Genomic DNA, 15,044 nt, shown 5'->3' with positions numbered 1-15,044 from the left:
TAACCCACACCAGAGGCCTCTCCTCCTCCTCTGAGTTTTCCTTGTCTGTGAATGTCCTGCACAGCCCCCTGCCTGTCCGCTGTGGCTGCTTCTCACCCTTTCCAGAGGAATGCAGCCTCAGCTGGCCTGTCCGCTGGGCTCCTGCTCTGGGAGTCCATTCCCCTTCTCCCTTCCTCCATTTGCAATCACTATTTATTTATCTTTGGAAGTTCAAGGAACCAGAGCCTGCAACTGGGAGAGATCTGTGGAGCCAGGGAGGGAAAGTGAAGAAGCCAATGTCTGCCAGCAATGGTCAAGGGAAGCCACTTCCCTGGGGGGGCAAGGGGGTGGGGGCTGATAGGAGGGGGCCTGGAAAAGGCACCACACACACCAGCAGGGCCAGCGTCACCAAAGGAGGGTGTTGCTCACCTGAGGGGCTTGGGTGGCACAGTGAGGGATGGGGACAAAAGTCCTGCCCCAACCCTGGCAGCTCTGTTAAGCTGCAGAAAGATCAGCCTTTGTGGGGGAACTGAGGACACCTGGGCCACCCTTCCCTTTTCCCTCTGTCTCCAGCCGCAGTTTCTGAGTCTGCAGTCCATCTAATCCCGCAGGGAGCTTGCTTTGCCCTCCTTGTCAAAATATGACTGGAAACCAAGCGCCCTGCTCCCCTACCCTCACGCTCCTGCCCAATTTACATTTAATTTATACACCCGGGAGCAGACAGGGCCCGTTCTGACCCGAGGGCACCTGCCCGCGCAGTGCCCCCTCCACACCCTCCCACTGAGCCCTGATCTTTCTTCTCCTTCCCCACTCACTGCCCCCGCAACCCCACCACACACAGGGTTGTGGAAAAGGTAGGAGGCCAGATGTAGCCTTGTCTGCCCGGCCTTTGACCTCTCCTTGGCCGAATGACACTCACTTCCTGCTGGGCGAGGTCACCAGCAGCAGGTGAAGGTCTGCCGCCTCCTTGGTCTCAGGCTTGTAACCTCCTGCCCGCGCTCCAACCCGGAGCTTGAGCGCAGGCAGGCGCCGGGGGACGAGCGGACTTCCAGACTGGCCGGTCTTGCCCGGTCAAAGGAAAACACAGCGCGGTGCGCTAAGTTCAACCGCAAACTCGGGGCACAGGCGGTCTCTGGCCAAACCCTGGTCGCTGAAAGCCCCAGCAGCGTGGCTGTGGGCTAGATGAGCAAGGGCGAGGAGGGGTTGTGGAAAGGGGACGGTGCTTGGTTAAGAGGTCCGAGGTGGCTTGTGGAGAGGAAGGGTCCTGGCCCGAGGGAGAAGGGACAGGCGGAGAGGAGTCGTGGTTGAGGCAGGGTGCAGGGACGTGGGGGCCCCTCTCGGCGGAGGGCCCAGGCCTGGCTGCGCATCGGGAGGCGCTAGGGCCTCGCGGAAGGCCTGGGCGGCGCGGGGCGGGCGGGCGGCGGCGGGAGCGGCGCGGCGCCGAGCTGCCTCCATCCATGGCACGGAGCGGCGGCGGCGGCGGCGGCAGGAGCCGGGCGCGATCCGCTAGGTCCCAGCCCGGCGCTGAGCGAGCAAGGGGCGCGGAGGGGTCGGGCCTCCGTCGGCCCCCGAGCACAGCGCGGAGCCTCGGGCCGCGCCGCCCGGGGCCGCCTGCGCGGCGCTGACAGCGGCGCCGGCGTCCTCCCCGCCGGGGCACTCGCCGGACATGCCCCCGGGGCGCGGCGGCGGGGACCCCGGGGCTCGCCTCCGCCCAGGGCCCCCCGCCCCGCCCTCGGGCGCCCTGGGCCCCCGCTGAGCACGCCTCCAGCACGCCCGGGTCCCTCCGGCCGGCGCGCAGCCGGGCCCCAGCGCTGTGGGTCCCCGCGGGGCGATGGGTTGATGGGCGCCGGGGGACGCAGGATGCTGGGGGCGCCGGGGCGCCTGCTGCTGCCGCTGCTGCCGTGGCTGCTGCTGCTCCTGGCGCCCGAGACTCGGGGGGCGCCCGGCTGTCCGGTGCCCATCCGCAGCTGCAAGTGCTCGGGGGAGCGGCCCAAGGGGCTGAGCAGCAGCGCCCCCAACCCGGCGCGCAGGAGGGTGGTGTGCGGCGGCGGGGACCTCCCGGAGCCTCCCGAGCCCGGCCTTCTGCCTAACGGCACCGTCACCCTGTGAGTACCCTTCCTGGCGCAACGAACGGAGGAAGACGGGGGAGCGGGGGGGTCTGAGGAGCGGGAAGGTGGGTCGGGAGGGAGCCCACCACTTCGGAGACTTCAGGACTGGCGTCCTTATGGAGGCTGGGGGAGCAGGGGAAAGACCGAGGCTCCCTGAGCGTCCAGGGAGGAAGGGGCTTGGAGGGAGGGCGCCGCGGACGCCCCTCACCTGCGCAGGAGAGTGGAGGGCAGGCTAGCGGCCGGCGCCCTAGTTTCCAACTTAGGCTAATGCTGCAGGCTTTGGGGACCTTGGAGTGTGAGAGGGGGGACGCGGCTCGGGACAGATGGTCTCCCACGGCCCAGAGAACGCTATCCGGGCCAGATAGAAGGAGTCTCCCGTATTTACCCTGCGGCCCCGCCCCTGACGTGGGGGGCACCGCATCCATATTCCGAGCTTGCCAGCCCCGCTGCCGGCCCGTCTCCATAAGGCAGCTGGAGGGTGGGCTCGGAAAAGTCTGTCCTTGAAATGTGGGCGCTTCTGATCTGCAGGAGACCCTGCGTCCCTATCCCTCCACTGCCTCTCTCCCAGGGCGTGCGTTCATGTAGTAAGTGAGCTCTCTGCGGGATCCCGCGTCCCTGCCTCTTCCTTCCCTCCTGGGAAGTGACTCTAGTTTTGGCTGCTTCTAGATTGACGAAGCGCAAAGATTGCAAAGAAAGAAATTGGCTGGGCGGACGGGTGCACCCCGGCCTCCTCCCGGGACTCTCCTCTCAGCCAGAGCCTTAGTAAGCCCTTGCTTTGCTGACAAGCAGCCGGGCTGCGCAGAGACCCTACCCCAAGCCGCCTCCACGGCGGGTGGGTTCAAGTACTACCAACCGCGCGAACATCGGCGACGCCTCCCCACCACACAGATTTCCTGCGCCTACCACGTGCTCCGAGCTCCACCGCACGCTTGGACTTGAGGGTCGGGCCATCCCGGCCGCCCCTTCCTTCCCTGTCCCAAATCAAGCCTAGAAGCCACTTCCCTTTCCCTGTCCTCCTGACCCCAGTGGCGACCGTTTCTCCACCGCCCCTTGCCCGGAGCTGGGCTGGCGCAGTCCGTTTGATTGTGTCCAGAACAATACAGTAACGCCTCTGGTTGGGTGAGTTCAGAGGCTGCCCGCTTCCTGACAGGACACAACTGGTCAGCCTCTGACGTTGGCGGCATGGCCTGCACGGTCCCCACTGGGAGGGGGCTGTGTGTGCGCACTCGGGGGGGGGGCAGCACCTCTGCTGTCTGCCGCCTCCCGCCTCCCGCCTCCCTGCCGCTTGGGGCTATGGCAATGGCCAGGTCTCTCTAACTGTCCACTGGTGTTTAAGGGGCCCAGAAGGCCTGGGCATTCCCCCAGACCACTCAGTGGTGGAGGAGAAAAATGCTTGCTGGGTGGACTAATAGGGCCTGTGTCTGTGTGAGTCTGAGCTGCATGAAGATAATTCAGCTCTGAAGCCGCGCATATGTATGTGCGTGTGTGTGTAGACACACACATGCCCTGTGTCTGTGCTGAGAGCTGTGCATGTATGTGCATGTGTGCGCCGACACACACATGCTCTGTGTCTGAGATGAGAGCTGCGCATATGTATGAGTGTGTGCGCCGACACGCACATGCTTTGTGTCTGAGTTGAGAGCTGTGTATGTATGTGCGTGTGTGTGCCAACACGCACATGCTCTGTGTCTGAGCTGAGAGCCGTGCGTGTATGTGTGTGTGTGTGCCGACACGCACATACTGTGTCTGAGCTGAGAGCCATGCATGTATGTGTGTGTGCGCCGACATGCATATGCTCTGTGTCTGAGCTGAGAGCCGTGCATGTATGTGCGTGTGTGTGCCGACACGCACATGCTCTGTGTCTGAGCTGAGAGCTGTGCATGTATGTGCGTGTGTGTGCCGACACGCACATGCTCTGTGTCTGAGCTGAGAGCCACGCATATGTATGAGTGTGTGTGCCGACACGCACATGCTCTGTGTCTGAGCTCATGCACACATGTGGGACACACTGTCTTCTGTGTCAGAGTTACGGAATCCTAACATACCAAAGGCAGAAGAGGGGGTGGAAAGGTGGTTTTGCAGTACATCTTAGAATGATTTGGCAACTAATGCTTTCCAGCCACAGCCAATTCCCATTGATGCCACTCCAAGGAAAGAGTGTGGCCAAATGTTGGTGAAAATATATTGTGACCAGGTGGCAGCAAAGGTGACTCTTAGCTCACGTCTGCATCCCAACGCCTCCCCAGAGAATGACTCCCTTTTCCTCCCAGGCCATTGACCCTACTGCTTAGGGTGCCTTCCAAAGGAACTTCCCCCAGTGCCTGGCAGTGTGCGCCTCCGGGGAGGGAGCAGGGCAGGCCAGGGAAGCCCCCACCTGCACCCTGGAATGTAAGAAAATCCTCAGTCTCAGACATATTTCTTAATTTTACCCATCCCACCCACCAGCCACATACTCCTGCCCTAATGTTCCCCACCCCTGGCTGACTTCTGAAGAAAGAATGGGTGCTTTCTTTTGGGACTCAGTCCCTATACTCGTCCCTACCCTAGGATGCATCTTGAAGAAAGGGGGAAGCAAGGTCTGCGTAGGATCAAAAAGGGGGCGATTCCTTTCCTCTGTACCGTAAAGGATCATGGTCAAACCCAAAGCAGGTTAACAAGAGAAAAACATAACACATGTGCACAGGAGTCATACAAAATATGAACTCAAAGAGGGGCCAGGTGGATGAGTTTTAAACTCTCTTTCATAGGGGTGGGAGGCAGGTGGGAATGTGAGTGTCATCAGGGCTGCCCAGGAACAAAAGTTGATTTTGCAGATCAACTCCCTCAGATAACGGAAGAGTAGAGGTTTTTTTTTGGGGGGGTGGGGAGCGTTTGGTGATCTGGGGGGGATTTGTTTATTTGTTTTTTGAGACAGAGTCTGACTCTGGTGCCCTGGGTACAGTGACATGGCATCATAGCTCACAGCAACCTCAGACTCTTAGGTTCAAGCGACCCTCCTGCCTCAGCCTCCTGAGTAGTTGGGACTACAGGCCCTTGCCACGCCTGGCTGTTTTTTCTATTTTTAGTAGAGACGGATCTCAATCTTGCTCAAGCTGGTCTGGAACTCCTGAGTGCAGGCAATCCACCCACGTGGCCCTCCCAGAGTGCTGGGATTACAGGCCAGAGCCACAGCCCGGGAAGACTGTAAAGTCCACCTGGGCATGCCTGGGCGTGGTAACTACTTCCAGGGCCTTATCTTCTCCAAGGCATCTTTCCTGGTTGTTCCACTAGGGAGAGGAGTATTAAGACAGTTGCGTTTCTTTTTTATTTTTTCCCCTACACATGATTAAGTTACATTGCTTGCATCTGTAAGGTAAAGTCTGACTTGTAGTTGTATCCTTCACACAACTGCGTTTCCTTGGAACAGAAGTTTTACTCAGTCATGTTAGGGAATTCCAGGTAGAGCCTCTCCTCCCTGCCCTTGGGGCGCCGGGAGATAGGACAAGGTTAGTGGGATCTTGGTCCTGAGGCAGTTTCTAAGGCCTCTTAGCCTGTCACGGCACCAGTCACAGGGTCCTGCTTTCTGGGCCCTCACAGCTGGGAAGGAAGGGGCTGTCGTAGCATCAGCCTGGCAGCTCAGCTAAAGGTCAAAGCCTCCCCACACGAATGGTCAGCCTGGCCCCCAAACCTCTCCTTCATGTTCTCCTTTTTTTTTTTTTTTTAATCCCTCCACCCACATAAATGACCCCTGTCTCCTTTTAGCTTGTCACCTGGTGAAAACAACAGGACTTTAGTCATTATTTTTACAATGCAGTTTCTCCTCCCTCCCACTGAGGACCCCTTTCTTTCTCCAGAATGGACTCCCAGGTGCAAATCCCATGAGGCCTCTAGGGGGTCTCAAGGTTCCACCTTGGGGAGCCTGGCAGACTCTGGGGACTGTTCAGGCACAAAGTGCTAGGTAAGGTCCCTGCCTGTGGGAGCCTCCTCTTCAGGGACACAGCCTGCAGCCACCTCTGCTCCTTATCTCAGCTCTGCCTTCTGTTTTTGTAGACTCCATGCCCCATCTCCCCCACCCTTGGCGTTTTCCTCTCCAGCAGATTTTCATTTGCAGTTTTCCAGGACAGCAGAGCTCTTGGCTTCCTTCCTGCTGTGTCTGTCCCACCCCACCCCCCAGGCAGGCTGCCGTTCTGCAGGGCAGCTGTGGCACCACTGCTCCTGTACAGAGCCTGAGAGGACCTCCCGGAGGGGAAGGGCCCCCCTGGTGGGCAGCTTAAGTCAGGGGAGCCCGGGTGTGGGAATGGCAGCAGCCCTCTGGTTCTCAGCTCTGGGTGAGGGGGAAGGAATTCCAAAAGATCTCCTATAAGGACCTCCTTGAACGTCTTAGCAGGCCCTGGAGAAAATGCCAGTATCATAAATTCCTAGAACGTCTGCATTGAGAAGGAACCTAGAGATAAGCCAATCTTCCCTCTGAGACCTCCAGGGGAACGCGCCTGCCGCTAGTCACACAGCTAGCCAAGGCAGGATTAACGTTCCTTCAGGAGAGGGCCTCGCTGTTCACCTAGCTGGACTTGGGACCCCCCAGCACACAGAAGGTGCTTTAAAAAAATCCAAGCCCTTTGGACCTAGGAACATTCCAGGCTGGGCGAGGAGGGGCAGCCATGGGACAAGATACTCCGTATTCCACCCTGGCAGCCATTCCTCAGCCTGCTCAGCCTCCCATTCCAGGGAGCTTGCTAACCATGCAGGCTGCCACCGAGGAGACCAGGGGCTATTTGCCACAGGCTGCCTAGCACTGGCTGGGCCCTGCTCCTGGAAGTATGGGAATCTTGGGGGGGGAGGTGAGGAAGATGGGCCTGGGGCAGGGTTTCTTGAGCACAGATCTCCCTCTGGATGGCCCTCCAGCTGCTGAAGGGGTTCATCTCACTGCACGAGAGGAGGTGGGGGCGCCAAGATCCACTTAGGGGAGTGTGGGGCACAGAGGGCCCATTGCCAAACACATGGCCTATGGCAGTGGGAGGGTGCTGGCTGCGGGGCGGGCCCAGGCTGGCCCCCACCCCCTTGTCCACCCTCTTTCCCCCATATGGTTCTCATAAGGTCTGGGCTCTGAGACAGCAGCCAGAGGAAGTGGCTGTGTACAGAGAGCTTTTGTGAGAGAGAGGAGGGGGAGGGGAAAAGAGCAGAGAGAAAGAAGGAAAGAAAAGAGAGGAGAGGCTGAGACAGAGAAGGCTGGGGCAACCAGGAGGTCCCAGCACACTCTGCACTGCCCAGTGTCATGGCCTGGGTCGTAGGCCTCCACCATCTGAAGTGAGGACACAGCAGAAACAGACTCTTCTCATCTACCTACCCAGGGGCTAGAGGCAGCCAGCTCAGCTTGCAGGGGTTCACCCTGGGGCCTGGGAGAACCCCTGCACTTAGGGCTCCCTCTTGTCCCATGTCCCAGGGAGGGCGCTGGGCAGAGATCAGAGCCCTCTTAGGGTCAGTAGTCGAGTTCTTATTGGACCAAACACACTGCACAGGCCGTCTTGCTGAGCTCCAAAGAGGGTGCTGGTCTAGGACCCACTGGGGTTGTTCAGCACATGTGCATGAACCCAGCCACTCCTGAACCCCAAGGAAATGGCAATCCCTAGTTCTGGGGGTAAGCCTAAGAATTTCCCCCAAAGGCATGGGCAAACCAAGGTAATTTGAACCTAACCACAAATTGACCTCTAAATTTGGGGTCGTATTTTTCAAGGGAGAGAGTTTTTCTAAGTTTATCCCACAGAGGATAAGAACCCTGTCCTGAGGGAGAAATTCCAGCCACCTCTGGATCCCTGTCCCTCCAAGCAATCCAGGGACTGGCTACTCCACTCACCAAAGCCCAGAGAGGGCAGGCTAGTTCACAGAAGCCACACAGCCTGGACCAGGGCTTCCTTATCACCGGTGAGGTGGAGGCTACCCCAGCCTCCCTAGGAGCACCGGGAGAGCAGGGTAGGAGAGAGGAGGGAAATGGCCCTGAGCTAAAGGACCAGAGGGAAAATCCAGTAATGGCTAGGCAGGGCTGCTTGGAGGGGCTGTTTATTTCCATTCCCCCAGCCCAGCTACTCTGTTCTATTTAGAGCTCAGACACTGACAGGACGAAGCTGCCTCCTCCCCTTCCTCCCTCCTCTGGGCCCCCATCCTTCCCAAACTCCAGAACATTCCTTTGCTTTCAGGACTGGATTATGAGGGAATGAGATGAGAAGGGGGAGGGGCAGAGATATCCTGAACTGTGGCTAACCCAGGTGGCCTCCCAGGATCCTCCTGGCCCTGCTAGCTCAGCCCTTGCCTCAACTGTCCCTGGGAGTTGGGGAAGGTCCAGATGGGGGAGCCAGAGGGTGTGAAAGATGGATGGGGCCAGGTGAGGGGCAAGGGGCCGATCTGTCAGAGAGGCCAGGCAGCAGCAGGAGAGCTCAGCCTGGGGAGGGAGGTCCAGCCTGACATCTCCCAGCTGGGAAGGGCTGAAAGGGTCTGAAAGCCCCTTCCTCTTCCCACCCCTCCTCTCCTGCCAGGACTCTCTGCAGGGAATTGTGTGGAGAGGCAGAAACTGTACAACTTTAGGCTTCAGGAGACTCAGTGTCCAGGATGGGAAAGGCCTTCAAAGATTAGGCATGGGGTCTCCAGCCCAGACCCTTCTTTTTACCACGAAAGAAGCCGGCAGAGAAGGGCTGATCTGCCCAAGGTCACACAGCTCTGAGTCAGACAGCACAGGCTTAGCCCTGGGCTCCTGACGCCCCATCACCTCTGCCATTAGCCTTTGCAGGACCAGGGAACAAAGCCACATCTTCAGAAGGAGGAGAGGGACAGGAAGCAGGGCAGACAGATTGGGGACTCTGAGGCTTGTCAGGCCTCCTGAAGGCTTCACCACCACTCCCAGACAGGGACACAGCCACAGGCAGCAGGGGCCCAGAGGCCTTGCCTGTCCACTCTGCTGATGGCAGTGGTATTTTTTGATCAAAATGCAAGCACACGGAACTGGGAGTTCAGATAATACTCCCTTTCTTCACTCAGGTTGAGTTTCTGAGACAGCAAAAGTTAGCACACAGGAGACCAAAATAGAGGTTTATACTGATACTAGATAAATTGGAAGACCTGGCTTTAGTCAGTGGGTGTCCTCAGCCACATAGCTTGGCAGACAGGTAAATCTGGTGCCTCTTCACACTAACCACTCAGAGAAGTCACCCCTGGGACAGAGCAGGGCAGAGCCACTATTCCCCTCATAATGGACTAACAAGTACATGTGTACATCGGGGTCCACGGTATAAAATCCCTGCACAGTGTATTTGGAATCACATTGCCCCAGGAATTGTGAGGTCTGTGGTCTCTGAAACATCCTTCCAAGTGTTTCTTCCCCCCTTCCTGCACCATCGGGGACAGCTTCAGGACAATGTGACCTCTATGGCAGTGATGTACCAGAAGGGCCTAGGTTAGCTAGGAGATGAATGGGTGCTGTCTCCCAGGGGTGCACAGCGGGGAAATGGAGACAGAAGGAAACTGCCCCCTGACTTGGGAGAACCTACGGCTCAACAATGAATTGCTGCCCACCAAGCACCCCACCACTCTGGGACTGCCTGTCCCCCCTACCCAGCTGTGCATTCAAGCCCCGAGCCAGGAGGTGAGAGACCCAGGCTCAGCCCTTACATTCTTACAGTCTCATGGTGGTGACGGAAATGGGCTCCCGAAGTAAAGGAGGAAAGGTCAAAAAACTAATTTATACTTAAGACTGATACCACTGGTCCTGTCAGGCCTACTTTTTTTTTTTTCAGACACAGTCTCACTATGTCACCCTGGGTAGAGTGCTGTGGCATCACAGCTCACAGAAACCTCCAACTCTTGGGCTTAAGCGATTCTCTTGCCTCAGCCTCCCAAATACCTGGGACAATAGACACCCGCCACAACACCCGGCTAAGGACTACTTCTATTTAAAAAGAGGTCTGCTCTCCTTTGCCAAAAGTTTGGCTCCTGAGTGGTGGGCGTTATGTCAGATGTGTGAGGAGGAAGTGTGGCTTGGGGTAATCTCCCAATTTCTGAAAATGAGGTGGACACATGTACTCAAAGTAACATTCTGCATTGCCAGGCACGTCTCCCTGCACCTGCTATGAGTGGCAGTTTGTAGGACAGCATGTTAGACAGGGGATGTTAAGGTAAGTTTAAGAGATGAATGAGGGCGGCGCCTGTGGCTCAGTGGGCAGGGCAATGGCCCCATATACCGAGGGTGGCAGGTTCAAACCCAGCCCCGGCAAAATTGCAACAAAAATATAGCCGGGCATTGTGGTGGTGCCTGTAGTCCCAGCTACTCGGGAGGCTGAGGCAAGAGAATGGAGGTTGCTGTGAGCTGTGATGCCATGGCATTCTACCATGTTTGAAAAGAAGAAAGTGGGCTCAGCGCCTGTGGCTCAAGCAGCTAAGGCGCCAGCCACATACACCTGAGCTGGCAGGTTGGAATCCAGTCCAGGCCTGCCAAACAACAATGACAGCTACAACCAAAAAAATAGCCAGGCATTGTGGCGGGCGCCTGTAGTCCCAGCTACTTGGGAAGCGGAGGCAGGAGAATCGCTTGAGCCCAGGAGTTGGAGATTGCTGTGAGCTGTGATGTCACTGCACTCTACCCAGGGCGACAGCTTGAGGCTCTGTCTCAAAAAAAAAAAAAAAAGGAAAGAAGAAAGTGATGTGAAAAGTTTTTTAAAAAGAGAGAGAGATGAATGCATGAGTGTGTGAATGCCTGAGTGAGGTGATCCTAGCATACTATTCCGTGTGCTTGAGCCAGGGTGCTACAGCTCCAGGATTCCCACCAAGGCCCGCCAATCATCCCCACAAACACCTATAGCTCTGTTTCTTAGGCTTTTGCCTTCCAGGTCAGACCCAAAGCCACTGACCTCCTCAAAGTCAGCCCTTCCCATGCAGGCCTCAGTTTCTTGGTTCTGCCTGCACACCACCAAGATGGGGTGCCCTTATGGAGAGGGTAGACCAGAGAAAAGGAAATAAGACCTACTAGATAAACCAGGTTAGAGCAGAAGTTGCTGCAAGATATTTTCTCTTACAGCTTGACCTCCTGCCCTGCCTGCATAGCCCTGCTCCCAAGCTGCCTTCAGGGGGAATCTCAGGACAAGACCCTCTAAAGGCCCTACCTGGGCCTCCTTCTATCACCAGCACATGTTCAGGGCTGACGGGACAGGCTTCCAGCCGGGGGTGGGGGAAGTAGAGAAAACAGTTTGCATGCCCTCTCCAACACCGATGTTCCCTGCAGCCAGGTTAAATGCACGTGGAGAAGCCTGGAAGGGAAGGGGATCCTCAGAACAGGCTTTAGCTTATGTGGGGAAACCTCCCTATCGAATCAACTACACAAAAGGTAACCACATCCTTCATTAAACACAAAAATCATGCTAAGGACATAGCATGGCAGTTGGTGATTATGTAATTAAGCATTTGTTAATTTCCATTTTTATAGCATTTATGTATTGGAGGCATCTCTGTGGGGCCTGGATATGCTCAAAGGTCATAGGCACTGCCTGGTGGGCAGAACTCTAGATCCACTTGGATGGCTCAGAGTGGATTATAGGCCTCAAGTCTTTTTTTCTTTCTTGTTTTTTTTTTTTGAGACAGAGTCTCACTTTGTTCCCTCCATAGAGTGCTGAGGCATCATAACTCACAGCAGCCTCAAACTCTTGGGCTCAAGTGGATCCTCTTGCCTCAGCCTCCAGAGTATCTGGGACTACACGTACCTTCCACAAGGCCCGGCTATTTTTAGAGATGGGGTCTCGCTCTTGCTCAGGCTGGCCTTGAACTTGTAAGCTCAGAAAAATCTACCCACCTCGGCTTCCCAGAGTGCTAGGATTGCAGGCATCAGCCACCGTACCCTGCCAGGCCTCAAGTCTTTCTGGTGTCAGCAGCAGACTGCCTGGCATCCCCTCATTACTAGTTTCCTTAAGACACTGCCAAGCTGCCAACAGCAGGTGTTGGAAATGGGGCCTCCCAGACTTCAGGGACCTATGTCCAGTAAAGTCCCAGGATCAGACCCCTTGGAGAGCATAGGTCCTCAGTGTCCAGCATGAGGTCATTACATCTTTGTGGGGAGAGGTCTGACCTGTATGACTTTTCCTACACATGTAACAACTGCTTAGTTCAGGCATGTGCTGGCTCCATGCTGCATGGAGCAGTGCCCATGTGACTCCTTCAGGGTCATCTTTGATGTTTGGGGTGGTATCTGGTGAGTTCCTGTGGCTGCCCAGAGACCACAGGGCCTCTCCATAGACGCCAGCCGCTCGATCCCTCAGCTTCCAGCCTCATTAGTGGTAACTCTGCTTGCTTCTCTCCCTGAAAATAGGACCCCAAGAGAGTTCTAGAATGGACTCCGAGTGCCCCTTCTCTCTGGCCAAATTTCAAATTCTGAAGTAGAGGACAGGAGACTCTAGGGACTGGCCCTTCTTCCTGTGAAAAGTGTTGACTTTGGGGGTGGGAGGAGGAGGAGGGAGTAGGGGAGAAAGAACCTGAGGCTGACTGGCCTGGCCAACCAAGGCTCTGGGGCCCAGCTAGTGCAGTGGGCCAAACCCCTCGGCTGGGCCCTGTGAGGCTGCAGGGCAAGAGGATGCTAAGGAGGTGCCTGTCTGGGGGTTGAGGAGGGTCAAGGCCGACCCTGGGTCTGTGTTAGCCAGATGAAAGGCCCCCTCCTCTGCTCAGACATTGTGGCTGCCCTGCCAGCGTTCATCCCCTGAGACAGCCTAGAATGGTGGGAACATTTTTCTTTCCATTGGATGAAGCTGTGTGTGTGTGTGTGTGTGCGTGTGTGTGTGTGTGTACACGCATGTGCGCGGCAGCCCTGTAACTGCCACCTTCCTACCTGCTGGCCCCATGTACTTTCTGTCCAGAATTATGGCTCCATGCCCTCCCCAGACAGAGCTAGAGGGCCCACGGGGGCCCTCAGGAGAACAGAACCCACCAGCACAGTGGAGGCTGGTCTCGGGACAATCCAAGTCTAGAGTAAATTTCCTCAGACCTCCCCCGGTTGTTAAGGCCGAAAGATCCCATGCTGTATATTTGGTGACACTCTAGGCTATCTGCCTAGAGTCTTCCAAGATCTGGAAATGCAGCAAGAAGAGGGCCGTGGAAGAAGGATGAACAGGCATTTTCCTGGTACCTGCTTCTGTGAGTGGTCAGAGGGTGGTGCTTCAGGGCCATGTTCTTAGCAGCAAGAAAATCTCTTATTTCCAGACCTTCCAGGCTGGAACTGATGCTGGCCTCCCCAAGCTGTGAGTACAGGCACACTGACCCTGCTCCTCAGCTCTGCCCTGGGCTCCCAGCAACAGACTGCCTCAAAGAGGGAGAGAAGCAGGCCCAGCCTGCTGGAGGTCTGGGGTCAGGGCTGCCCACCCTAGCCTGTCTCCCTCACAGGGAGACCTGCCACTACTCCTCACACACAGACACGTGCACTTAGAGCGTGCATGTGGCTGGTCTGAACAGAGATGTGCTGGCAGAACACACACCAGATTCTGAAGACTTCATGCAAAGTAAAAAGAAAGTCTTATTAATAATTTGCATGTCAGTCACGTACTGAAAGGAGACCACTGGGGTGCACTGGGTTAAATAGAATATATTAAAATTAATTTTTGGGGGCTGCGCCTGTGGCTCAGTGAGTAGGGCGCCGGCCCCATATGCCGAAGGTAGTGGGTTCAAACCCAGCCCCGGCCAAACTGCAACAAAACAAAAAAATAGCCGGGTGTTGTGGTGGGTGCCAGTAGTCCCAGCTGCTTGGGAGGCTGAGGCAAGAGAATCGCGGAAGCCCAAGAGCTGGAGGTTGCTGTGAGCTGTGTGACGCCACGGCACTCTACCAAGGGCAGTAAAGTGAGATTCTGTCTCTACAAAAAAAAAATAAATAAAGAATATATTAAAATTAATTTTTGAACTTTTTAAATGTGGCTTCTAGAAAATTTTAAAATTGGTTGGCATGGTGGCTCATGCCTTTAATGCTAGCACTCTGGGAGGCTGAGGAGGGTGTATTGCCTGAGCTCACAGGTTCAAGAACAGCCTGAGCCAAAGCAAGACCCCCATCTCTAAAAATAGCAGGGTGTTGTGGTGGGCAACTATAGTCCCAGCTGCTCTGGAGGCTGAGGCAAGAGAATCACTTGAGCCCAAAAGTTTGAGGTTGCTGTGAGCTATGACAGAACAGTGCTCTACAGAGGGCGACAAAGTGAGAATGTTTCAAAAAGAAAAATTGTAAATTGCATATGTAGCTCAAATTGTATTTATATAGGACAGCTCTGAGTTAAAGAATTTAGGGTGTTTGGAAGTGGTTAAAGGTGAAAGAGTCTGGAAAATGTGGAGAACCTCCCCCCATTCCACCTTGACAAGATTCTCTAACAGGAATCTCAGGATTTAATCTCAGGGATTTGGGAATTGGAGAATTGTTTGAATACTCTATTTTCAATTCAATGATCTTAGTAAAGAAATCTTCCACACACACAAAAAAAATCTTTTGCAGATAATTTTGAGATAATTTTTGATTAGAGGGCATTTTCACGGTGTAAGATGTTTAAAGCCAGTGTCTCTCAAACTGGAATCCTCAAACGTATTTCTAGGAAATAAGATACTCTCCCCCGGGCGGCGCCTGTGGCTCAGTGACTAGGGCACCAGCCCCATATACCAAGGGTGGCGGGTTCAAACCCGGCCTCGGCCAAACTGCAACAAAAAAATAGCCGGGCGTTGTGGCAGGCGCCTGTAGTCCCAGCTGCTCGGGAGGCTGAGGCAAGAGAATCGGGTAAGCCCAAGAGCTGGAGGTTGCTGTGAGTTGTGACACCACGGCACACTACTGAGGGCAGTGAAGTGAGACTCTGTCTCTACAAAAAAAAAAAGATACTCTCCCCCTTTGAGAGGTCCATGTGCTCTCAAGCTTGGGAGAGAATGTTCTGGGGCTTCTGCCTCTGTGGAGGGGACTATGGCAATCTGGGAGCTCCCTTCCTCTGCCCTTTG

General features: G+C 55.7%; 1 protein-coding gene across 1 annotated transcript in view; it reads left to right on the top strand.

Annotated features, from left to right (window-relative positions):
- Window positions 1–1,421: 1,421 nt before the first annotated feature.
- Window positions 1,422–15,044, top strand: part of ADGRA2 (adhesion G protein-coupled receptor A2) — a 40,859-nt gene continuing 27,236 nt past the window's right edge. Inside the window, exon 1 of the mRNA XM_053578402.1 lies at window positions 1,422–2,084. Coding sequence (XP_053434377.1) covers window positions 1,819–2,084 — 266 coding nt within the window. The 5' untranslated portion in view covers window positions 1,422–1,818. The remainder of the gene's footprint in view (window positions 2,085–15,044) is intronic.

Source organism: Nycticebus coucang, chromosome 24 (assembly GCF_027406575.1).
Source record: "Nycticebus coucang isolate mNycCou1 chromosome 24, mNycCou1.pri, whole genome shotgun sequence".
Taxonomy (NCBI): Eukaryota; Metazoa; Chordata; class Mammalia; order Primates; family Lorisidae; genus Nycticebus; species Nycticebus coucang.
This window is presented reverse-complemented; position numbering and strand designations above follow the sequence as displayed.